Source organism: Pararge aegeria, chromosome 4 (genome assembly GCF_905163445.1).
Source record: "Pararge aegeria chromosome 4, ilParAegt1.1, whole genome shotgun sequence".
Lineage (NCBI taxonomy): Eukaryota > Metazoa > Arthropoda > Insecta > Lepidoptera > Nymphalidae > Pararge > Pararge aegeria.
The window spans coordinates 14498006-14525108 of record NC_053183.1 but is presented as its reverse complement, the minus strand read 5'-3'; the positions used below and the strand labels follow the sequence as shown (position 1 = coordinate 14525108).

General features: G+C 35.1%; 2 protein-coding genes across 5 annotated transcripts in view; one reads left to right on the top strand and one right to left on the bottom strand.

Moving 5' to 3' along the window:
- LOC120637676 overlaps nucleotides 1–5723 on the bottom strand; it is a 38252-nt gene extending 32529 nt beyond the window's left edge. For 3 of the 4 annotated variants that reach the window (XM_039909619.1, XM_039909622.1, XM_039909621.1), the window contains exons 1-4: nucleotides 5659–5723; nucleotides 3452–5305; nucleotides 3099–3331; nucleotides 2053–2137 (exon numbers count right to left, since the gene is read on the bottom strand). In XM_039909619.1, the coding sequence (XP_039765553.1) occupies nucleotides 2053–2137; nucleotides 3099–3331; nucleotides 3452–5305; nucleotides 5659–5661 (2175 nt within the window). In that variant the 5' untranslated portion in view covers nucleotides 5662–5723. Of the gene's footprint in view, nucleotides 1–2052; nucleotides 2138–3098; nucleotides 3332–3451; nucleotides 5306–5500 lie in introns of all 4 variants that reach the window. The other variant, XM_039909620.1, reaches the window with a different exon arrangement.
- Nucleotides 5724–7308: 1585 nt separating this feature from the next.
- Nucleotides 7309–24914, top strand: LOC120637678 (myotubularin-related protein 9). Its single transcript, XM_039909623.1, has 10 exons — nucleotides 7309–7575; nucleotides 9711–9964; nucleotides 10955–11153; nucleotides 11711–11867; nucleotides 13757–13870; nucleotides 16329–16450; nucleotides 17913–18019; nucleotides 20464–20684; nucleotides 21921–22103; nucleotides 23409–24914. The coding sequence occupies exons 1-10, from the start codon at nucleotides 7429–7431 to the stop codon at nucleotides 23567–23569; spliced, it is 1665 nt and encodes a 554-aa protein (XP_039765557.1). The 5' UTR covers nucleotides 7309–7428; the 3' UTR covers nucleotides 23570–24914.
- The last annotated feature ends 2189 nt before the right edge of the window (nucleotides 24915–27103 follow it).

Here is a 27103-nt window from a genome sequence, read left to right as displayed (position 1 = left end):
GATGGCGGCCCCAGCCAGTGCCTACAGATAAGTGGCGACTAGCAAGGTCATTTCACCTAACCGACCGAGCGACGCGTTTGCGTTTCGTATTGCATACTTTTGTCTTTAGCACGTACCTATACGAAATGCTACATTTATATAATGCATCTGGTGAAAGTTTTCAATTCATAGATTTCTTTACTATGCCGTTCACTTTGTACGATTAAGAGATGTATAGCGATTGTTCATTAGGTTTGCGAATTGTACACGCTGTTTATTTACCGTAACTTTAGTGACGGTAATTGAACGAATGAAGGGATTCATTCGTTAATTTTTACAGGACCGAAATGTAATATGAACGATATTCACTACTCATTCGGCAATACATTGTTTCAACCTGACAAATGGCGTCCATTTTGTCGTAAATGAACTAGACCTATCAAGATGATTTGTCATACTACTCAAATACATCTTCAACGTATATTATATAACAGCGTTATATTGTAAATGATAAAATTAAATTAATTAATTTCAAAATTAAATAAATTAGCATTTCTCAATATTTTTTTTTAATTTTAACAGTCCATTTATTTACATTAATTTTTCGCAGTTATTATAATACAACTAGCTGAAATCCGCAACTTCTTCGCGTATCCGTAGGAATTATTTTCCAGTACAGCATAACAATTCAATTATTGTTAATCTGAACCAAATCATCCAGGGAACTCAAATGCTCAAATAAATAACAAAATTACTAAAATCGATTTTTCCTCCCCTCATTGGCCGGACACAAAAATAATATCCCCCTGACAGGCCATCAACTGCCACAGCTTCCATTCTACGGCCACAGGGAAATGGAGAAGTTAACCCGAGTTTTATAATACACGTTTATTATTTGAGAGTGGACATAATTCTAGAAGATAAACATATTGTCGTTTTCCTGCAGATAAATAATGCTAGCCGTGCTGTATGATTAATTCATTGATATTCATGAGAAAAGACCTTTTTTTATTATGGTAACCTTTTTTTTTATCATGCACAATTAAGTATGTATGACAACAAGGAGTGGCAAGTGTAATATCAAAAATTTTCCTTAGGTAATCATATAAGTGTTTATTATTTTATAACAATTTTAATATAAACCTCACACTAAAAAGTAACAAAATGATTACATTATAAGAAATGTAAGAAAATATACACTATATTATGTCATATTTGGGACAGCAAATCCAGTGTTACTATAAAGGGTCAGTCAGCGGCGTGCACTTCATACATGCACAAATGCACTGCCTACCCTAATACTTTTATATTACTCGTATAGGTTGTCTCCATTTTAAGCCATCTTGCTGCTTTATGCCTTCCCTGGTCAAAAGCCCTGTGCACGCCACAGTGGGTCTATTTCAACTATCACCTATAATTATTTTATAAGCCGTACTCAGCTGTGGTCCATTACAGTTTGTAAACAAATATGTGCTACTAATAAAATTTATATAAATACATACACACACACACACATTTAAGTTCCAGCTTTTGATGAAGGGCCAGTTATATACACACCTATGGCCATGTTACAATGCAACTTATTACTAAATTATTTCATTGCATTGATTTAATATGTAGGCCAAAACATAATTTTCCAAAAAAAATGCAATATATACATTCTTTTTTTTTATTTGGCTTTGATTTCTAATTATAACTTTATTTCATTTTAATTAGTGACAGTAAAATTATTTGATAAATGTTAGTGTAGTCTAGTTATCTGTATGATGTGATGAAATATATATTGATCTATATTAATTAATAAATGTTCCCATCAAACCAAGATAAGCGCGAGCGGTTAATGCGACGCAGTCGGTCGGCGTATTTTATGTTGCGTATGCAGTTGCTAGCATGAATAGCGAATAGTATGTATGGGAAACAATAATTTAATTTAAATTGTACACATACAACGTCACTAAAAAATATTCTATTTACAATCCTTAAATATAAAGTTAAATGTGGCAATAAGAACAACTATCAACTTATAAACGACTACTTAGTGATCATATAAAAAATAAAGGGACAAATATTTACCCCATTGAGATCCATCATGCGCTCCAAAGCATATTTTAACAGCTCACATAAATGCCCTAGGGAAATCTTCTTCATAGCTAGAGATCTGGAAGCAAAATTTATATAAAATAACTCACTTTATCCAGTTTAGAATAATAAGCAGAAACTGCAATAAATTATTATAATACTGGCTTAAGAATACAACTGCTCCATACAGAAAGAAAAAGTGTTTATTTGTGACATTTTTAGTTTTACACTTAGTTTAATAATTATGTGTGAGGTACCAAAATAGTCTACACTTAGTATTTACTATTCATGTGGAGGAACTAAGGAGGAGGCAACGGACTGGTCTTACATGGAGATGTCTAAATGCTTAGGTTATATGAATAATAATATAATTATAATTACATATCTTATCGTGAAAATAGTATAGTTTTACAACTGAACAACTATACTTGTAATACTTGCAAGGTGGATAGGTAAGCTCACAAGCCTACTTGTAACAGAGAGGCTGAATGTAAAACAGCATCAATAGCTATACTTTAGTTTATAACACTACAATGGAATCAGAACCCATAAACAACTTTAAGTAACAAAGAATGTAACAAATGAAATAACCGTAGCCATATCCTACAGCTACTTTTATATGGTTATTTCAGGATAATATTTTTTTTTCTATCAAAAATTGTAGAAAGGTTTAGGCTGTACTCCACCATACTGGCCAAGTACGGATGGGTAGACTTCAAATGCCTCTGAGAACGTTATGAAAATGCTCAGGCATGCAGAGGCAGGTTTCCTCACAGTGTTTTCCTTCACCATTATTTGATATCTGAAGTGATATTTTCTCTTCACTGAGCTTTAACTGCTTCCAGTAGTCAATGATTTTAGAGATACACAATATTTTAGCTTATTTCATACTCCTTTTATACTGCTCAGTACTAATATACTCAGTACTCCAGTACTAATAAATCAAATATTTTTATAATATAATAATGCTGTGATCACAATATGCATCATAATCAAATAATTACATAATTAGATGATAAATTATTAAATGAAAAACTAACCTAGTCTCTGAGCTTTCTGCATGCAGCACAACCAAGCACTCCGGACAGATCCAGGTTCTTTCATTAGTTATTTTATTACGTTCAGTGCCTGACAGACATTTGTAGTGGAAAGATCTTGGACACACTGTGCATAGCAATGGAGGATGGCCCTTTTCATTGGCAGCTTGTTCAGCAACCCAGTGACACCGCCAGCAGAAAAGGTCTGAACGCAACCTCTGACTTTGCTCTGGAGTCTATTGATAACAAATGGTATAGTATAAGTATATATAAAATGGATAAGTATTGTATTGGTATAAAAATGGTTAAATTACAAAAAGGTTTTATAAATGATTGCAGTACATGAAAATACTTACTGCTTCTGGCTTTTGACTGTCTAACAGTTTCTTTTTTTTGGGTAACGGGGATGAATTTCCACTGTGGATTTCTTTTCTACACTCATCCAATTCATCTTCCTCATCCCCCTTCTGACCCTTTCCTGTTACAGAGTTTAAAAATAGTTTTACTTTATTGACAAATTCTGGGTTTTGGGACCTCATTGACCTTTTTATGGGAGCCTTCTCAGACTTCTCACTGCAGTTACTTTCTTGGGAGTTGATACTGCTACGTCTTACATTTTGTACTTTGTCTGGATCCACAGAAGTATTTAAGCTTGTGTTATTACTGTCTACAGCAGTTCTGGACTTCCTGGTTTTACTTGTAAGCTGTGTACATTCACTAATAATCTTAGACTCTTTGGCTGACTTAATAAGGGATTTGAGTTCCCTGCTTATGCTCTTATTATGGTCTTTTTCAGTTACATCAGAGTTAATTTCTACTTGAGTTTCAGTCAATTTTTGACAAATATCAATTGAAGTATTGCAAACAGCTAATTTCTTGTCATTATTTTTATCTCCCTTTACTTTGTCAGAGAATTCCTTAATGATTGCCTTATCAAAACAATCCTTATTTGATGTTTGTTGGTCTGGCACATCCTGAATTGATGTTTTGTTTGATTTGTTGGAATGGTGGTCAGATTTACTGACTGGATCAGGTTTCCCAAGAGTTTCCTTAGATAATTCTTGTTTTTTGGCCAACTCCTCAGTTTGTTTTGTTTCTTTTATTGAATTTTGTATTACAATTGTTTCAGGCACATCTGTGGTCTTAACTAAAGCATTGTTCACTTCAGTATCTATTGCATCTTTAGATACTTGCTTCTCTCGAGGATTAGACATAGTAATATCTGTTGTTGTTAACTGCAGAGTGTTTTTCACCTGATCTAACTTATTATTCACCTCTAATATAGCTGATATTTTTTGCGCCTGCTCAGACTTAGTTGGTCTTTTAAGTAGGTGATCTGAATTAGAAGCTGACTTCAGCCCTAAATATTTCTTAAATTGATCCAATTTCTTGTCAACCTGTTCTGAAAGTGTTTTTTGCACCTGCTCTTTTGGTGGGGTTTTTTGCACCAGCTCTTTAGGAGGTGTTTTTGATATCTGATCTATCTTTGATGTTTGTTGTGCCAACAAGTCTGACTGCTTTAGATTTTTTTCTAACTGAGAAATCTTTGTAGGCATCTGCTCATTTATAGGAGGCACTTTTTGCAAAGTCTCCAACATAGGTGTAGTTTGTACCACCTGTGACTTATTTGGGGTACTTGGCACCTGGTCAGATTTTAAGACTATCTTTTGCACATGCTCCAATTTTGTAGATGGCCTTCGCAAACGCACCAAGATTGGTGGTTTTCTTAGAACCTGCTCCGATTTTGTTGATGTTGTCTGCATGCACTCAGTCTTTGTGGGAGTCTTGTTCTCCGGGGCTGACCCTGATGATATACAACTTACCTCCTTTGAATTGGTTGCTCTGCTCTGCTTTTCATTGTGAGTTAACTCAACTCCCTTAGTAGGAGAGATCTTGGAATTGATTGGTGTGCTTTGCTTATCATTGTGAGTTAACTGAATTACCTTAGTTGGAGAGATAATAAATTTCTTGGGCCAACCCTGTTCTGAGGGAACTTTGGGACTTATCACAGCTACTTGCGCCGGGTTGGGCCTTGTTGGTGAAGCCTCTGCAGAAACATTTCTGTTAATATGTTCTTCTTTGATCTCTTCAACATAAATTGTTGTCTCAACATTGCTATGTATTCCTGGCACCTGCACAGTGCCAGGCACCTCAATAGTGGTCGAAGACACGTCAGTCCCCACTTGAACCTCAGAATTCTCCTCCATCTCCTAAACAAAAAAAATGTCTACAGTCAGTAACTTGACCTATGAACTTGAATGAAAACATTGGCATGATAAATTTTAATTATGTGTGGCATATCAACAATAGACATCTAAATATTGGAACCGGTCATTACCCAAGCTTAGACATCCAGCTAGCTACCTACCTACTTTCAATACATATGAATTCATACAGCAACTTACTGCACGTTTGGCGTCTTTGTTAAGCGTCAGAACGATGTTTCCTCCAATAAATGTTTGATTTAGATTGCACAACTTTTTGTTTGTCCATCTAGCACACGGATTTTATATGTTTAGCGTTTTATATCACATTACAACGAACGAAAGAAATCACACATTACCATAGTAGATAGCACAAATGCACAAACTGTCGTTCTTTCTTTAGTGTTATTGGTTAGCACACAGATGGAGCCCGCTGCCCGACGTCACTTGTTTTACTCCGGGCTAGTGTTGTTTGCATCCCTTACTGTTACAAGAAAACGTATGATATTGTCTCATTTTAACCCATATCTAGGGTCTATAACTTCGTCGCACGACCATCTCTTTCTTGCTATGCTAAGTTACCATCACTAATAATTAATATTTTCATTGCTATTTTAGAATTGTAACATTATCTTTTATTGAAAAATATTTTTTTCAATAATGAATGTAAATACTGTTATAGATAGAAATAGAGACGAATTAAATGTGAATAAAAATAGTTACAAAAATTAATAAAACCCACTTAACTAAAAATTGTGTTCTCATACCGTTTTTGAACTATCACTTATTTTCACTATTAAACGAAACGCAATTTTTAGTGTTTGATTTATTCAAAACTAGATCGATTTTTGATTCGTTTAATTAAACACAATACAATCGATTATCATTTCACCATCATAATAATTTTCAGCCCATCACCAGCCGCTTAATAGAGCACGGTCTCCTCTTAGAATGAAAACGCTATATGTTAAAGTCCATCACGCTTTCCAAGTGCGGATTACTTGACTTTACACGCATTTTAGAAATTTTGGAGAACTCTCCGGCAAACAGGTTTCCACATGTTGTTTCCCTTCGACGTTCAAGCGAATGATATTTTATGAATAAAATTGATTAAATCGCATATAAATTAAAAAACTTATGTGCGATTTTATCAATAATGCGTACCCAATTCGGCCCTACAGATAGGGAAGCTGAAGTCTTACCCATCGGTTTTAATATTGATTCTCATATAGCTAAGATCTATTTACAAATATTATTTTTTTGTTATAAATCTATAACTAAAGTGGCAGGTACATAAAGCGCGCGGTATTAATTTTTTATTTAATCTGATATTTTCATTTCCTTTTTTTTGTGTTCTTACTTTTAATTAATTATTTAAATGTGACTTGTTATTTAATGTAGAAAATTGATAAAATCATTAACGAATAATTTTTGCACGCAAATCTTGCCAGGATATGTGATACTTATAAAATTTAATTAACACCTATGTCAACATATTGCATGTACCATATTCAAGCAAAATAAAAAATTGATTGATTGATTGGTGGAAATAAAATGTCTCTCTTTTTGGAATTTTAAAAATTAAATGCTTTATGCTTAATTTTGCGTGAATTTTTGAGTTTGTACTGTAGAAAACAATTAGCCAACAGTCAACACCGGTATAGTCTTAAAGGACCATTATTTTTGTCATGTCAAAAAGACAGATATGTCCTTTTTTGGGTAATTTTTATAGTAAACTGTATCTTAGACAATGAGGAGGACGTGATATTTGTTACAACAGAAAAGATTGTTGTGAGTTAGGTCAATAGCTGGTGGTTTTTGATTGATCCACTCCAGTATTTAATTGAAATAAAAATAGTTTCAATACTCCAAAGTAATTGAACTTTCTCCATCGTTTTTTTTATACTGACGTTCGAAATGAGTTCAACAAGACCATGCCTACATCCAGCTCACAGCTGTTTCTATTTGTCAAAGCTTATGTCAAAGCCAAAACCATTCATGTCAATAAAAGTCACTGTCAAGACTGTCAAATTACGAATTGATTTATTTTCAAAGTTGGTGATTTCTTTTGAAGTAATGAGATTTAGATTATAACTAGCCTAGGAAATTGATATCCAAAGATCGGTCTAATGGAATTCATAGAGCTTATTCTTATCAACAAACTAGACGGAGTTATACTAAAATACCCTCACCATGATAACGTTGATGGAACAGTCTGTATAACTGGACATCACCTAATTTTAAGCTCTAGAAAAGAAGGCGTTCGTGAGTTATGGGTAGGTAAAAACTCTTGTTTTATTTGCGTGCCTGTGTTCATGAAAGCCATAGTACGGCTACACTTGTAGAAATTATAATGATAAAGGTGAAATTTGGTTTGCGTATTTGTTGGTATCTCAACTCCCCACAAACCCCTCAAGGGAGTAGATTCCAATTTGATAAGAAAAATACTCAATGGCCTTGATTAAAATATAATATTATTTTTTAAAAGAATTCTTGCACGGCTAGCATGGGCAGGAGACAATTATCTCCCTGGGGAAAGGATATAAAATTGATCTTCTCCCACAGCTTTATCAACTCTCAGAGAAGACATGCAAAAGTGAATATGATATATATGTGTTATACCTAATAAACAAGGGTTAACTTCTGCTATTCCATATTCCTGTGCTTTTGCAGGTGGTATTCCTTGTCAGCGGATATAATAGGGGGATGCAAATTTTGTCTCCTGTCTGTGCTAGTCCTGCTTCAGGAACAAACATATTAAAATTCAATTCTTGGTTTTGGATAAACTTCTCATTCGGAAATAAATGGGCGGGCCTTGTTTTTAGTCTGGTTTTTCATCTTGGTATGAATTTAAAAGTTGATAGCCCAGTGGCTAGAACTTTAACTTCACTTTTGGGGGGCGAGTTTGAATCTCAGCTTTTTAAGCAATCAAAATATCACTTGCTTCAATAGAGAGGAAACCTGCATGCCTGATTGTTCTCCATAAAGTTCTCAAGAGTGTGTGGAGTCCACCAATTCACACTGGGCCAGCATGTTGGACTACAGCCTTAACCCCTTTTCATAATGGGTGGAGACCAGTGCCCTATAGTGGGCCAGTAATGGGTTGATATGATGATAATTCACTCAATGCAGTATTAGTAATTTACTGTTTGTAAGTTGACTCAGGTCTAGTTTTGATCAGGAAAATGAAGTTGCTGATCCAAGTATACAACCTGTAAATGAAAACTGAAATATTACTTTAGAGGCTTTAGAATTACATTATTTACTGTCTCTGAGACTTATCTGTGATATTGATATGTTAACAGTTTTTGAGTAAACCACTGCCTTAGATTTCTTACTGAAAGAAATCAGATACAACCCCTTAAATCACATGCAGGAGTAAAATCAAGTGACTCCTGCCACTTTATTAAATATGTGTTGTGGGACATAGTTAATTACTGAAAGAAATCAGATATAATTGTAACCAAATATAGTAATGCATCCTTCAGCAGTGTTTCGTAATTTAGTTAAATATTGTATAGGGCCAAATGTATCAGAAATTGCACATTACATGTTCACACTGATTAAAAACTTACCATCCGGTAAGGAGTACTCAAGTGGTGTAGCTGGGCATCCTGTATTGACATCATTAATAATGTTTTTATATGACCCAAGCGTACCCAGCCCGCTTTGCCGGGCTAGATTTTGCTTTATTTTATTTAAACAATAAATTTTTAATTTAAGTCTCATAATATATTAAATCATTTATTTCTCTCCGTATTCATTCTCTCCTATTCTCTTCTCGAGCGGGTGAAGATCATTATCTACACCCATGTACAGCCAACAATAGAATATCATCATAGTAAATAAAAGCTGTATTTGACAGTTCAAAAATAGGAGTGCTCCGATCTTCACCAAACTTAACAGGATTACTCGCCAGGTCAATCCCGAGATTCCCTGAAAGTTTCATTGAAATCGGTCCAACCGTTCCGGAGCCTATACTACACACTTTCTCTGCCAATTTTTCTGCCATTTGTTTAAATTTGTTCTTCTGGTAGTGCTGCTAATCTGTTTTAATTATAAATGAATGAAATAATGAATACCATCTGATTTAGGGATGAAACCATTAAACCACTATTATTTTTATATTTACCAGATAAGTAAATACAATCACAAAAATATTACTTTTGTTTTATTACAATGGAAGAGTTTTGGAAATAATTTTCTTGATTATGCATCTGTAATCTTTTAGTGTAATATTATTTTATGTTTTAATATTATGAAGATGTAATAATTATAGCTTTAGTTTTGTGTTTAAGAATGAAGTTGACACATAATCTCAATGCTATATACATTTTTTACTTACTTACACATTATAACTTTGTCTTAGACTTTAATAAAATAAAAAATCATACACTAAATTTATTTTTAGCTTCTACACAAGAATATAGATAGTATAGAGAAAAAAGAGACTAAAGTGGGTGGAGGTATAATACAGGGTGGATCTCTCTTTCTAAAATGTAAGGATCTTCGAATATTCCAACTGGACATCTGTAGCACAACAGAATTGAACCTTGTGGCGCAAACCCTGGAGAACTTGTCTAGTATACAGGACCCAATTCTCTTTTATCCATTCTTTTATAGACATATGCACCCCATCATGGAAAATGGGTATACATTATACAGGTAGTTTTTTTTATCTTTATTTGTTTGTTTAATTTTTTATATGTGTACAAATTTCAGTCAGATCAAATAGTTAGTAGTACACCGCTACGCTACTCTAGAAAAAAAAGTGAAAAAATTTAATCAATGCGTTATTAAATACTAACGTTACGGTTTTTTTAAATGTTCCATGGGAACCGTTTTTTTCCTGGGATAAATAATTAAAAAAATCTTTTTATCTTGTTATTGTCTCGTCCATTAAAATAAATAAATAAATATACTGCGACAATACACACATCGCCATCTAGCCCCAAAGTAAGCGTAGCTTGTGTTATGGGTACTAAGATGACTGATGAATATTTTTATGAATAATATACATAAATAATAGCAATATACATATAAACACCCAGACACTGACAAACATTCATACTCATCACACAAACATTTTCCAGTAGTGGGAATCGAACCCACGGCCTTGGACTCAGAAAGCAGGGTCGCTGCAAACTGCGCCAATCGGCCGTCTACACAAACTAACTCTATGCCAAAAACCTAGTCGATTGGTTGCTTAGTTAGGACGTAAAGAAGGAACAAACAAACGCACTTTTGTATTTGTGATATAACGATTTAGTACCTAATTTAACTACAAAGCTTTTTATTATATTAACCATTTAAAGTTTCTTTTTAATTAATTACTGTAGTCAAACAATAGAAATTCAAAAAACTAAGTGTCAGACATCTGAATTATCCGAATTTCGACACACGAATGTACACTGCAGACAAATGTCTAAATTTAAGGATGGTGGTACTCAACTAATACAAACAAAGTACATACTATATATATTTACAGGCCTAAAAGTAGTGCTGTCCTTTTCATAATTTATCCAGCATGATAGCAATATTTTTGAGAAATGGCTAATTGGCAAAGTGAAATTAGATTCTGGCCGATACATAAAATGATAATAATTAATTAATTAATAAATAGTATAATAAAGATGACTCTTTAAAATCTTTCAGTGTTGAAGGAGAATTCACGAAAGTGTTAGCCACAGAGGAATGGAGGATATCACGTGTGAACCAACACTATACAGTGTGTCCTGCTTACCCCAAGGGTGTCGTCGTGCCTAAAGTAATTGATGATGAAACATTGGCTGCTGCTGCAACATTCAGACAAGGTGGCAGGTTTCCTGTACTCTCCTATAGACATAATAACGGTGTAAGTTTATATTCAAGGAAACAACTGTATTAGTATCTATCTATACTCTGTAACTTGTAGTCTCTATGATCTGTATGGAATGAACTTTGAAAGGCTGAATATATAATAGCCCGGTGGGCTATATATATTGATGGTAGGTGTAAAAACCTACAAACAAAAAAACACTTTGCAGCGCATGTAAGGAACGCATCCTACAAATTGCCACGCTGGGTCCATTAACTGAAGGTGTTAAGCCTCATGAACCTGTAATTACACGGGCAACCACGCCCTTCAGACGTCAAGGCTCGCTGCAAGGCTGCTTGGCTGCAGAAGTAAGCATTGCGGTAGTACTTCCCCGGACGCAGTGGCACAGGGCTTTTGACCAGGGAAGGCATAAAGCAGATAGATGGCATGAAATGTAGAAAATTTACCTCCTATACGAGTAATATAAAAGTTTTAGGGTAGGCAGTGCTTTTGTGCATATATGCAGTGCACGCCGCTGCCCGGACGAGCTCTGTCATAAAAAGCTCTACTGCTTCTAAAAGGCTATTGAACTAGCGATTTTCGATTGTTTCCAGGCAGTGTTATTAAGAGCTGGACAGCCACTGTACGGACCTAAACATCGTCGCTGTCGGCCTGACGAGGCGATATTAAATACAGTAGTGAGTGCCGGTATGAAAGGCATTATATACGACCTAAGAAGCTCCAATGCGATACTACAGCAGCAAAATAAAGGTAAAATTAATAAAACATATTAAGCTCATCCGTATATTTTCGGTCTCCTAATTTTTCGTCTCAATAATTTCAAAGAGTCAACTACTGTTTAGATTGAAAATTGTATAAATGATAAATACAAGCTTACTTAATACTAGGTGTTGCCCGCGACTTCGTCTGCGTTTGATTTTGTTTTTTGATGGCATTCAATTTAGTTGTAGAACTAAAAAAATTCAAGTATGTAGTATCGCTAGGCCTTAAATGAGGGGTTTGCTGCTGTCCGCTGAGGAGTTCTGTCCTGTATCTCCAACCACAGTTTTGGCAAATTAAACACATATTATAACCTCTATATTACAAAAATAATTATTTAAATCGCTTATAATTTGTCGGAGTTATGATGTAAAACCGTCAAACACTTATCCCCTCTCCCAAAGGAACCGAGCTTAATGTCGGGATAAAACGTATACTCTTTAATATATATAACTTTAATACTCCGAAAAGTAATGAAGCTAAATGCAAATCCCTTCCTGTTTTCATATTAAGTAGTTTGGCGTCGTTAATAAACGGTGAGGTATGCGTTCTAGGTGGAATATGAAAACAGAACCGAGCACAGGCATTCTGAACGCGTTGTATCAGACGCTGAGTGCGAACAAGCAGTCGTGGGCCGTACAGTGCATCAGCATAGTTAAGCTTCGAGAGTATTAAAGTCTCACATACCTTAACACGCACATCTACGCTTAGGTATTTCCGCATCCGGTATAGTGTTCTTAACCTGTAGAAGCAGCTGCGTGCATTTTCAAGGATGTGCTTCTCAAAACGAAGTTCACTATCCATTAGTACTCCCAGATTTCTGGCCTCATTAGTGTACTGTAATGTTTCATTTTTAACACGTACTGCATAATCGTTGGGTGATACTTTTGCTATTGCTTGGCGTGATCCAAGCAACATATATTTGGATTTGATAGGATTTTGGACTAACTGGTTCATATGAGCCCAATCTGCTATACTGGTGAGATCAATATTTAATTTATTAATTGCTTCACTGTGAAGACCTGGTTAAAAAGAGATATACAATTGGATGTCATATGATAATTACAATTTATAATATTAGTAGGAATATACAAATTTAGCGTCAATTGCTCTAACTTCATGGTTCACTGACTGTGTGATGGTGATAACAAAAATAAAAACCAGCTAAGTTTTTTGTAAGCTTCTTCTTTACCAGCAAGGCTTGCAAGTATAGTATATAGTAATAGACGTGATAATGGGCGGAGATACATTTCTTGTGGTTATGCTAACCCTACAGGGAGCGTTTGGAACTTTCCTAGTTAAAATTTAAAAGTAACATATGTAGTATCACCATCGCCACAACATAATGTGAACAGTAATGTATATACGCGTCATAGGTCGTCAAAGTCATTCAATTTCAGTTTTTTATTCATGGGAAATGAATAATAAAAACTAAAATTATTTTTTCTGAATTTGCCTTGTGCTGCTGACTTTATTCCCTTTTTAATACTAATCAAGATTCAAAGCTTTAGTAAAGTTACTTGTCACTTTATTTTATTCCTTTTTTTGCATTTTCAGCACCTATATAATAATAATAAATATACTATGACAGTACATAATAAAACACACATCGGCATCTAGCCCCAAAGTAAGCGTAGCTTGTGTTATGAGTACTAAGATGACTGATGAATATTATTATTTATAATATACATAAATACTTATAATATAGATATTATAAACACCCAGACACTTAAAAAATTCATGTACATCACACAAACAATTGCCAGCTGTGGGAATCGAACTCACGGCCTTCGACTCAGAAAGCAGGGTCGCTGCCCACTGCGCCAATCGGTAATAAGAAGATCTAGCTGTGAACAGTACATTATATTTTATGTTTGTAGGAGGAGGGAGCGAAAGTGCCGCAAACTATTCGCAATGGAAAATATATAATAGATCTATGGACGAGGTGGATAATCAGCAGCAATTATTGGAGAGCTTTTCCAAACTTATCGAAGGTAGCAAGCTTTGTATGGAGCTTTTAACATTATTTAATCATCATTAAGTAGGAGCTCGACTTCTCTTTCGGGGGGCCGAGTTCGAATCCCAGCATGCACCTCAAACTTTTCTTAGTTATGTGCGTTTTAAGTTATTAAAATATCACTTGCTTCAACGGTGAAGGAAAACATCGTGAGGAAACCTGCATGCCTGAGAGTTCTACATAATGTTCTCAAAGGTGTGTGGAGTCCACCAATCCGCACTGGGCCAGCTTGGTGGACTACGGCCTTGACTCCTTGTCATTGTGGAGACCCGTGCTCTGTAGTGGGCCGGTAACGGGCTGATGTGATGAAGATGATGATGATTCATCACAATTTCATCACAGTCGCGAAGCTGAAGAAGCAATGGGGCACATAGCTCGAAAAACAGATAGACGTTGGAGTCCCAAGGTGCTAAAATGGCGACCTCGCACCGGTAAACTTGATTTTTGGCGAAGTGTTAGTTAAAAGGACGGGAAGTAACACAGAAGTGCCTACCCTAAAATTGATATATAACTCGTATAGTAGGTGCATTTTTGGAATTTTTGGCAAATTTTCCACTACATTTATGCATACCCTGGTAAGAAACCCAGTGCACGCCACTGTAACATAGGCTACTTTTTATCCCGGGAAAACAAAAGACTGCTGGAATGGCGACCTCGCACCGGTAAACGAAGCGTTGGTAGACCCCCGAGGGCCTGACGAGGATAGTAATCAACTTGATTTTTGGCGAAGTGTTAGTTAAAAGGACGGAGAGTAACGTAGGCTACTTTTTATCCCGGGAAAATATACGGTTTTCACGGGATTTGTAAAAAACCTTAATAAACGCGGACATAGAACGCCAGCTAGTAGTCTTACATTTAGGTCTAAAATGAGATGACCTCCCTGGCGCAACGGTAAGCGCTGTGGATCTTATAAGGAGCTTCCGGGTTCGATTCCCGGCATGAAATTGGAATTTATAATTTTTGAATTTTCTCCGGCCTGTCTGGTGGCTTATCCGTGGCTCGTTACCACCCTACGGTGCGATGTCACGTAGAAACCGATAACAAGTGTGACCATACCATACTCCCTAACAGGTTAGCCCGCTACCATCTTAGAGTGCATCATCACTTACCAACAGATGAGATTGCAGTTAAGGGCTAACTTGTAACGTGTATTAAAAAAAAAAGTCACAGAGTTGGGTAGGAGACAATTATTTCCCCGGGGAAAGGATCAAAAATTGACTTTTCCCACAGCTTTATCAAGAGTTCATAGCACTGGTGCACAAGTGGAAATAAAATCCAAATAATATATGTGTTATAATAAGCGGGGGTAAACTTCTCCTACTCCATGTTCCCGTTCTTTAGCAGGTGGACACGTTTATTATATCCTTTGTCAGGGGCAATCGCTTGCGTAGAAGGTATGCACAGGGTATGGAGATAATATAAAATAAAGAAAATCTCAAATATGAGTTATTAAAAACTTATGTGTAGGCATTTTATAATTTTTGAAATGCCGATGCTTAAGTTTTTATAACATGTGCTGGATTTTTTTTGTTTTATATCATCTGCTTAGTGCATACCCTGTACATACCCTCAATGCACGCTACTGGTCAGGGGATATAACCGGGGGAAATGATTTTTGTCTATATATATACACTAGCGGGTAAACTATATCAGAAAAATTAGACAGATTACTGACGTTGAAATAGCTAGGCTTGTTTATTTTGCGTACTTTCATAGTGTTATGTCCTTATACGGAATCTTGTTGGGGTAAAGCTGCTGATATCGAAAGTATATTTATATTGCAGAAAAGAGCTGTACGATCAATATATGGACGCGAATCCCTCCGTGAGAAGTTTAAATAAATAGATATACTTACTGTAGCTTCACAATATACTTAATAATATAGTATTTGTAAGACAACGTATATAGTCTTTATAAACAAAAAGTGGATATAAACAGTCGATTTACAAGAAATGGTCATAAATTAGTGACATCTGCATATCGTCTGCGAAAGGTACAGAAGTAATTTGTGGGATTGAGTATACGCTTTTATAATATGATCCCTAAGGTAATTTTGGACCTACCAATGCATAAGTTTAAAGAACATGTTAAAACACATTTATTATAGCGAAGTTACTATACAATTGATGAATTTCTTAATGACAAGGTTGTTTGGAACCATCCGGCTCCGCTTTCATCTCTCACAAGTTAGAAAAATGAATGTTAAAATGTAAAACGTAAATTGTTGATGTTGGAAAAGAGGAACTGCTGAGTTTCTAGCCGGCTTCTTCTCGGTAGAATCTGCCTTCCGAACCGGTGGTAGAGTCATTACAAACAGACAGGCTTGACGTTTCAACAGTGCTTATATTAGGCCTCCTTGAAATAAATTAATTTTGAATTTTGCATTTTTGTCCCCTGCAGAAGTTAACCGATGTTTTTATTGTTTTGCTTTTCAGCATGCGTAGATCGGGAGATATCGAGTGACAAGTGGTTATCGAAACTAGAGTCCAGTGGGTGGCCGGAGGCTGTGAGAAATTCGCTGCACACTGCCTGTATAATTGCTCAGCATATACACCAGGTATGCCTTTTGGCTATTCCAACTCAATAACTCATTTCTTCTACGGATCTTCACCTTTCTGATTGTTTCAAATTGAGATACTCCTAGTATAGCTCTCTATTGACAGTCAAGTTATTCGGAGCTTTCTTTTGAGGTCCATAGCCTGCAGCCTTGCAAATTATATTTTATCTGATTTAAATATTTAATTCATTGGATTATGAAAATACACACACAAATCTCAATCCTCATTCAGCCATTATTGTATGCAGTGCATTGTGTCCAAAAACAGTGACGCATACTTCTCACTTTACACACGCGGAATGTTGCTAGCTCACACGCAAACTTTTTCCCATTTTCACATTTTATGGTGAACGCTTAGAACATTACAGGTAAAATTACTGTCAATTGCTAAATGGTATGAAGTGATTAACCGTTTGTTCGAAAAACCATTCTAAAATGGAATGGTTTTTGATGCTTCAATATGAGTCATGTACACGGTTTCTGTATGTTCTTAATTCTGTGATTTAATCATAATCCGTGGCGTGGCTTCGACTTTTTAAAAGGCAAAAATCTAGTTTCAATTGGCTGGTTATTTACGACTAAATTTAAAAAAAAAATTGGAAAATTACCTCCTTGGAAATGTTTTTTTTGTATTTTATTTTATCCTTTTTGTCCACTAACATAGTCAGAGCTCTTTATGCTTTTGTAGTTTGTCACTGTATTTTTCTCTGTAATCATAAATAAATATATCGTCAATGTTTTTAGTTGCAAATTGAAATGGAGGAATAATTTTGTATGCCCAGTTGTATTGAGCAACATTTGCTCATAGAGAGCCATAGATAAACTGTGGCTCTCCCTGTTAGTTGGTCTAAAGTGAACACTTAGAGTTAATTATACGTAATAAAAAATAGTAACACTACGAATTTTCATATTTGAAAATCGAACCACACTGCCGCCATATTGGTTTTTTTCATCATTCAGCAACATTTGTTCAGCTATTTAGAAGTAAGAATGGAGAAACTCGCATACAGTCGTACATGAACACTGCAAACTAATACATTCCGTTTTTGGCTAGTCGTGTGGATTTATTCATCATATCAACCCATTACCGGCCCATTATCAGTCACCTCCCACAATGGGAAGGTGTTACGGCCGTAGTCCACCACGCTGGCCCAGTGCGGATTGGTGGACTCCACACACCTTTAAGAACATTATGGAGGAGTCACAGGCATGCAGGATTCCTCACGATGTTTTCGTTCACCGTTGAAGCAAGTGATATTTAAATAACTTAAAACGCACATAACTTAGAAAAGTTAGAGGATCGTGCTGGGATTCGAACTCGAACTCCGAAAGTGAAGTCGAGCTCCTACCCACTGGGCTATCACAGCTATTGTGAATTTCTTAATGTAAATGAAATCTATGGATGAATGAAATAGGCAAGCTTCGCGTACACTTTATTTAAAAAAATCCTTCGTACTTTCAGAAAGCCGAACCTGTCTTAATACACGGAACGCGGGGCGAAGACGCAACATTATTAGTCTGCTCATTAGTTCAAATTATTCTGAATCCAGACTGCCGGACTATACGGGGGTAATTACCTAACTATTATTTCAATCTGGATCTGCCTGTGTATTTATTTGTTTCACCAACAGCTTTCCATTTCAAAAAAACAATTTAAACTAGATTATACTGTATAAAGACAAAATGTAATTTTGCATGCGGTGTTTACCTGTACGTAGGTACAGGTAAACACCGCATGCAATAAAAAAGCGTTAAACTAGCTTACAACTACACAAACAAGATGAAAGTGTATACAGTGTAGGAAGGAAAAAATAAATTAAATTATTATACTTTACTTAAAGCTAATTCCATTGATCTCCGGAATTCGGCCAGAGAACCACAATCAGTGACGTTCCTAGGGTTTTGAATTTGGGCAAGCCCAGTTACCTAAAGGAAAAATTTAACTCGTCATGATCTCACCATTCTTGTTGTGCTAAATGACAACCCATATCAACAAATCTTTGAAAAACACTACGGTTAGGGTCAGCACGCGAATTATTATAAAGAAGTTTCTATGCAATGTTTGCCAAAATTAAAAAGTAATCATAGTGTTTCTTTGAGTTCTGCTCTCTTTAATTCTTATGATGCCTGGTAATTAATGTCGTAACCAGCAGAGTTCCAACCATTATTTTCATTAGAAAAAAAAAATGCAAAAATATACCTGTTGTTCGCCAATTATTTTTTGATTTCGCCACAGAAACAATTTGCACACAAATTGAGCTCATATTTTACAATATTTACTATAATTTTTAAGAAAACAAACCAGTAAAATGCACTATTCAACTCAAAAAAACAATAATAAACTCCTAACTAAGTAAGTTACTAATCAATAATAATGAATCTGTCAAGTGTCAACTAGTTGTAACGCAAACAATAACATGCGTGAAGTTGTTTCAATTCGCTCGCTGGTCATCTTCACTAACTTCAACTCGCAATCTGGCATTTGATCTCCATACTAAATTATTAAATAATCTAGATTGTCTCTGCTAAATACATTGAAATTTCTATGAGAGAGAGCAGTTAAATAAAAGCCCCATATAAGCAAATGAGTGTGAGCGAGACAAAGCGGGGCCTCCGATCGCGTACGAAGACACGCGAAGAGCGCGATAGTGATAGTATGGAGGGTAGAGGTAAGGAGAGTCATCTTATATGGGAGAAAAGTTGAAAAAGTGTCCAGTGTATGCGCTAAATAACAGTTCAAAAATCCTCCACAATGGCGCTGGTGGATGCACAGGGTATGGTATGAATGTAGCAATCGTAGATGAATTGAAGTATGCCGAGCTAAAAAATTTAATGTCATTATCGACTAAAGTAGTTAATTATTGAGAATTTCAACAACTTACGTTGTACAAAATATTGTGGTAAATATAACCTTACTTCCTTGTATCTCCATACTTCCTTGTTTATTTTTCAAGCCTACTCTAACAATATTTATATTTGGCGCTTCTTTTAAGAGTTATCCTGATGTGGCGCCATCCTAATTTAATACATTTTGACGACACTTTTTCATATACACAGATGACTCTCCTTACCTCTACCCTCCATAAGTGATAGTTCGGCTGCTTGCTACCACAGAGACTACCTGCCAGAGTAACTTAGTGCTTGCAGTAAAGTAGACAAAGAGTATATACATTATTGAGCAAAAGTTAAAACATTGTATTTATATCCTCATTGCTATCAAGTTTTAATTATTTTGTTAATTTCATTTCGGAAGCCCGGCTTTTCGGCTTGTATGGTAGTACCGCCACTGACCACAATGTATGTCTACAATATTGAACTGGTTATAAAATTTACAAAACCTAGGGACTGGTGAGTTGGCACCCATATCTGTTGAACGGCGAGGGAAAATTAAGAGGGTTTTAATAGGGTACCTCGGATATCTCATGGGAACTTTGTAACTAAAGCTCTGTAATAGAGAAGAACAATTAATTTTATTATTAAGAATCTATTGCAAAGATACTATTCTAATTACCTACTTACTTATTGAATCAATTGTATGTTAGGGTCGCGTAGCGTAGGTACTTTGCGTGTATCGGTATTTTATCTTCAATAGGGCTGTCAAAAGTAAACACTTATTTTCGAACTTAGTTTGTATCGAAAAATAAGTTCTTTTGATTTAATTTTTTTACAGGGTGATTCGTTATGGTATATATAATACACTTATGCACCTTTCAACAGTATTTCGTAATTCGGTTACACGTTGTTCCTATATCATTGAGTTTTACAAATACTACAAAATTTCGGCCAAACGATGGGACATTTAGTAGAAAGAGTTTTCTATTCCATAGAAATTGTGCATTTTCTGAGTGAAAAACCATCCTATGCACTTTTTGGCTTATAAACTATCTATAGCCAAAATTAAGCCATTTAAGACTACCTAACTTATTAACCTAATAATTATTAATAATCAATCTAAAATTGTTGGATAAATGTCGTAACCAGCTATTTACCCAATAATTCACATTGATTTGTAGGTTACAAGCTCTTATAGAGCGGGATTGGCTTCAAGCGGGCCATCCATTCGGAACACGGCTTAGATCAGGTCCGTACTCAGCATCCCAGGCCAGATCGGCACCAACGTTCCCCCTGTTTTTGGACTGCGTGAGACAATTCTTGGAGCAATTCCCCTGCAGTTTCGAATATCGACAGTGCTTCCTTGTCACCCTGTTTGAACACGCATATTCTAGTCAATTTGGTGAGTTTTCTACAATCGTTAGACCACATAAATAAGAACTTACAGAGCCCATTCAGCTATTATTGCAGTGAATTGTGGCAGCATACATTTAAATCTTGTAAATTTAGTTTTTAATGCTATATTGAATGAATGAATGAATGAATACACTTTTATTGTACACCACATAAACATAGAAAAATTGTAAATCAAAATTTAACAAAAAGTATACAATTTCGCTACATAGCGATCTCTTCCAGGCAACCAAAGGCGTAAAACACAGCTCAAGAAGAGAGGTAGATTGTGCATATAAATTAACATATATTATTGTTAGTATGATGTTTTCCAAAATTGAGCGCAAATAAAACAATGAATAATAATCACAATATTATTATATTTACCAATAAACGCTCACTTCAGAATAGAAACCCCGAAACCTGACAACTATTGATAACTGCAAATGTACTTTCGCATATTTAAAGCTCATTTCAGTACCTTTATTCTAAATTCTAAATTCGAATTGTTCTACTTGGATGTATAATGTAATATAAGAGCATATACTGGCAGAGATCGCTACTTAGCGATAAGGCCGCCTTTTGTATCCTACTATATTCTTGAATTGTTTGTTCTTGTTCTTTTGTTTTTCTGTTCTTGGTGTGGTGTACAAATAAAGAGTATAAATAATGAAAAAAATAATATATATCTGTTTATTTCAAACTCATAATATAATTTTTTATAATTCAGATGAATCAATAAATAAATAAATAAAAATAAATATACTACGACAATACACACATCGCCATGTAGCCCCAAAGTAAGCGTAGCTTGTTTTCTGGGTACTAAGATGACTGATGAATATTTCTATTAATAATATACATAAATACTTATAATAGACAGATAAACACCCAGATACTGAAAAACATTCATGTTTATCACATCAATATTTTCCAGTTGTGGGAATCGAACCCACGGCCTTGGACTCAGAAAACAGGGTCGCTGCCCACTGCGCCAGTCGGCCGTCAAAATCAATCATTAAATATACTTTATTGCGCACCGCAAAAAATATAAATAAAAAAAAGTATAACCAAACAACGTATACAATTTGGTAGATTAGTACTTTTGCTGTGAAATTTTGTGTATCGTATGGTTTAATTTATAAGCGACTTATTAATTGATGTATGTCATATTTTCTTTGTATTAATTCTTAGTTTTAAGTAAACTATTTGGACCTTAATAAATAAATAAATTCCTCCATCCCAGGAACATTCCTCTGTGATAGTGACCAAGAGCGAGAAACACGTGGCGTCTACGACCAAACCACAAGTATTTGGTCTTGGATAAACCAGCACGATGAATTGACGACATACATCAACCCTCTGTACGATCCAACGCCCAATGTTATATGGCCGTCTGTTGCACCTATGAGCTATGTCATTTGGGAAGGTATGTCTTAACGTTTATATTTTTTAGGAGTTTATATATAATTGAAGTTGATGCGGTAATACCCCACTGGGTAGGACTTTGGATTCACTTTAGGGGGGTGCGAGTTCGCACCCGCACGCACCTCTAACTTTTATAACTTATGTGCGTTTTAAGTAATAAAAATATCACTAGCTTCGACGGTGAAGGAAAACATCGTGAAGAAACCTGCTTGTGTGCATGTTCTCTTTAATGTTCTCAAAGGCGTGTGGAGTCCACCCGCACTGGCGGCCAGCGAGCTGGACTACGGACTTAACCCCTTTCTCATTGTGGGATCCGGGCCTTTTAGTGGGCCGGTAATGGGTTGATATGATGATGACGATATATAGTTTCCCTGACTATTCTTATCCATACAATAGGCAGATTTACTATAAGTTCAAAATTTAATTTATTTATTATTAATTATTAGTATCTATATTTAATGTTATAAGTTTATTATATATATATATATATATATATATATATATACAGTCAAACCTGGGTAAGTGAGAACTGGATAAGTGAGAAAACTCTATAAGTGAAAGTAATAGCCAGGACCCGTCATTTTAAGCTCCCAAAACCTCTATTAGCGAGAAACAGAAACCTTTGTAAGAGAGAGTCGTTTTCCCTCATGGACCTCTGTTAGTCAGACTGCTACTTTTCTATACCTCTATAAGCGACAGTCGAGCAAGCAATATTCGACAAAATTTATGAGTTAGAAACAAACATTCAAAATACAAAAACAGAAACCAAAACGAAATTAACGGATTTTTTTAAATGTAAATAAGTTCTAAATAAAATAAAATTACATAGTGCATGAATATATGTCTTGTTATTGCTGCGTACCTCTATAAGAGAGAAACGCTACCCATGTACCTGCATTAGCGAGAAACTCGGGTTAGTGAGAAACCTCTATAAGCGAGAATGAGATTGTGCTCCCTTGAACTTTCGCTTATCCAGGTTTGACTGTATATAGTATTTGTAAATATAGGTATAAATGCAGATATGTATGTATATTTATTTGCACCAGCTCCATCCTTCTGGAACTGTGTTTTACGCGATTGGTTGCCTGGAAGAGATCGCTATGAAGCGATATGGCCGCTAAATTTTAAAAACTTTTTGTTAAATTTAGGCCTACTTGAAATAAATGAATTTTGAATTTAAATTTTTATTTACAATTTTTCTGTATGTTTATGTGGTGTGCGATAAAAGTCTATTCATTTATTCATTCATTCATTTATTATTATTATAAGATGAAATAATAGTATTGATTGTCAATTATTATTCCAGAACTGTACCTCCGCTGGCTAGCCGACCAACGCACGGAAGAACGCGAAGAGCAATACAAAATCATACGCACGCGCGAGCAACACTTGCGCGCTCAAGCTCTACAGCTACGAAGGGAGTTGCTTGACCTAGCGAACCAGTACTACGCGCCAAGTAACAAATAAAAAAGTGGTTAGTTTATATGACAGGAGTCCTTGAATAACTAAATGGTTCTTACCATCTAAATTACTGTAAAATTCGAAAAGTAACGTTCCAATTTTCTAAATTATTATACGGTATTTCATCGTAAATCTTTGATCTACTTCAGGGCATGGAAACCGCTTAATAACTGGCTGAAGTACATTATTAAAACCAATATATCGATTTCGTTCGCAATTAATTCTCTTTAACAGGCATTTAATGAGCGGTAACTAGTTTGAGCGTTGACTGGGTTCATTGACCGTAGCTGTTCTATTTTGCATTTATCAGACCCTCCACCACGTTCGAGCGCGCGGGCGTTGATCCAATGTACATCAGTTAGTCAGGACATTAGTTTTCTAGTTTAAAAAAAAAGTAAAATACTTTTTGGTACATGTACGTTCTCAAACAACGTTATGGGTTCTTCTTCTACCAAGGATTTGATAGTTCGCTAGATAGTCATATTTGTGGGACACCCATCTTATCCATCCCTTAATCAATCGCTCACATGCCTCGCTAAACCGTGTCTATTAAATACTAAAATGTTTATCTTCATTGCACCCTTTTTCACCAAAACTAAGCTGAAAAATAATCGGTCCTATTTAGGGATTTCCTAAACATTCTGACGCATCTGATAGAAGGGCAAATTAATTTATCCATTAAGTATAGAGAATATTCCTGAAAAACTTCGAATAATTTTACATTTTTAGAAAAATCAGGGAATCGGGTACTTATTCAGTTAGAGACCAAGACAGGTCTCGAAACAGTGCCATCCTTATCTCGCTTACCGGTTTAAATGGCCGGGATTCGAGAGTCGGGAGTTTTGTATAACTGAAGTAGCATCATTGTATATGGTTATTTTATATATCTAAATTAAAAATGGTCTCAAATTGTATATATAAGAGCTCCCAAAACGACATTTATTTCGAGGCCTTTAATAACATAAATCTCGTAATTCTTATGATTATATAATATGTATATTTTAATCGGATTTGTATATGAGATAAATAACTTATTTTTTTTTATTTGGACGTTAATAAATCGGATCCAAATCACACTAAGCTTCTTTGAGATATTTCATCTCAGTTTAACTATTGATATGATGAATGAATGAACGTCAACACTTTTACTGAATGCAATACACAGAAAATCAATCACAGATCGGCGTAAAAAAATTGGCGACGTCGGTTATTATATTATCCTTCTATTACAACTTATTACTACCTTCTGTCATCAAATATATCAAAAGCGTAACGTCTTGATATATTAGATGACAGAAGGTATTGAGTGCAAATGAGAATACAAACACAATTATAATATCTCTATCAGATATAACTGATGTTTTTTTGGATTGAGTCCTTTTTCAGGTACGAATTGCTGCAATTACCGTTTAGTTAGTTCCAATGTTTTATTTATTTAAGAGCTCTGCAGCATTAACTGTCATTTTATACACAATTTTTAAAATTGTATTAAGTATGATAAAAAAAAGTAACTATATTATACAGAAAAAAATAACTAAACCCCACGTAAATTTCCATAAAGGCTAAACAAAACTGCCAGGAAAGTTATATTTATATAGTTGTGTAAAAAGGTAAGTTGAGAAAGTATTTACCTATAGACAAAACTTATGTTACAATTATCTTATCTTACATTTATTATGTAGGTTAATATATTTAATGATTGTCGTATGCAGTCAAAATACCTATCGAATTCTAATGTTACCAATAAAGTTTTTTTTTTGTTTCAAGTTTTACATTTTACATTAACTTTGCGCGCGATTTTTTTTACATGAACGTCGTATACCATAGACTTGTTATGTTAATACGTAAGTACTCGGCAACAGAATTAACATAATGGCACAGACTCATTGGTGCTAAATATTAAAAGAGCACCAAAATAAATCCCACCACCGATTTGACAGATTAGGTACAACATGCTATCTCTTTTATGTCGGTAGGTCTTTCGGTAGGTGCAATGATTATTGAAGACCTCCCTGGCGCAGCGGTGAGCGCTATGGTTTTAAGTGTGAGTCTCGGGTTGGATCCCCAGTAGGGGCAATTGGGGAATTATTAATTTCTGAGTTCGTATGGTCGGATCTGGTGGAAGCCTTCTGCCTTGGCTAGTTGCCACCGTAGGGACGAATACGTGCCGCTAAGCGATTTATGTCGTACAAAAACCGATTAGGTACATGGGCTTAATATAACTGCCATACGTTAGGGTAGACCTTTAACATATTAGACTGTATCATGACTTGTAGTGGAATAACAGAAACACTTTAAAAGATTTAGATTGTCTTTGGTAATCGCAACATTGATCAAAGTAATGTTTCCAAGTATTTATTTTCCTTCAGTGTAATTTTTTGTGTGTGATATTTATGAAACCTATATATATGTGTATATTTCAAAACAAAATACAGTTTAGTTGGCCGAGCGACAAATTACCGTATATTAGCAGATCAGTAAGTTTGTTATAATATATATTTATAAATTCGCCTTGATTAGACTTAAGAATTGTAGAAATAAGATATACATTTACCCCTTTATTAATAAACGTTGTAAAGCGGTAGCATAGTTACGCAATGTTTTGTCTTCTGCTATCGAATATTGTTTATTTTTTTTTATTTATATTCTTGTTCCAAAAAATATCATTACAGAATACATAAGCCTTATGATAGTGTAGCTTTTCAAAATCTTAATCTAATTGTTGTTATATCCTTTAAATAAAATATATAACAAATATACTACGACAATGTACACATCGCCATCTAGCCCCAAAGTAAGCTTAGCTTGTGTTATGGGACTAAGATAACATATGAATATTTTTATGAATAATATACACAAATACTTATAATATAGATATAAACACATAGACAATGAAAAACATTCATGTTCATCACTGCTTTAAACCCAGAGAGCAGGGTCGCTGCCCACTGCGCCAATCGGCCGTCAAGCTATGCTTATTACCTATTTCCTATTCCCGTAAAAAATAACACTAATTGCGATCCTAAATACTAATACCTTATTACTGATATCAGATAGAGATCAAATATTGTACAACTCACCACAGGCTATAGAACTTTTATTAGTAAAAACTTTTTCTTTATGAAATGTATAATTTTGAGTCTCTTTATCTTAAAACAGCCATAATAAATTAAATCACAAGACCACCAATTTAATAGCTAAAGATTTAAAATTGTATAAGTACCATTCGAAAACACATGTAACAATTTGGAATGAAATCATTACTACCCGCGCCATTAAAGAATAGTTTTATAAAAGGCGGCCGATGTCATGCCATCTCTTTCTCAAAATATACAATAGTGCGAATATTTGCGGGGTTTAACAGGAGTGGCGTACGCCTAACAGGTCAGCAGGCTATATAGTAATAATAAAAATACATATAAATTCCATCACGCTGCTCCATTGCGATGTGGTGAACTTGAAAACTTTTTACCACATACTAGTGATGATAACCGGGAGCGGCGCCTTAGCGTGCTCTCCTAGGCACGGCGTTTGGCAACA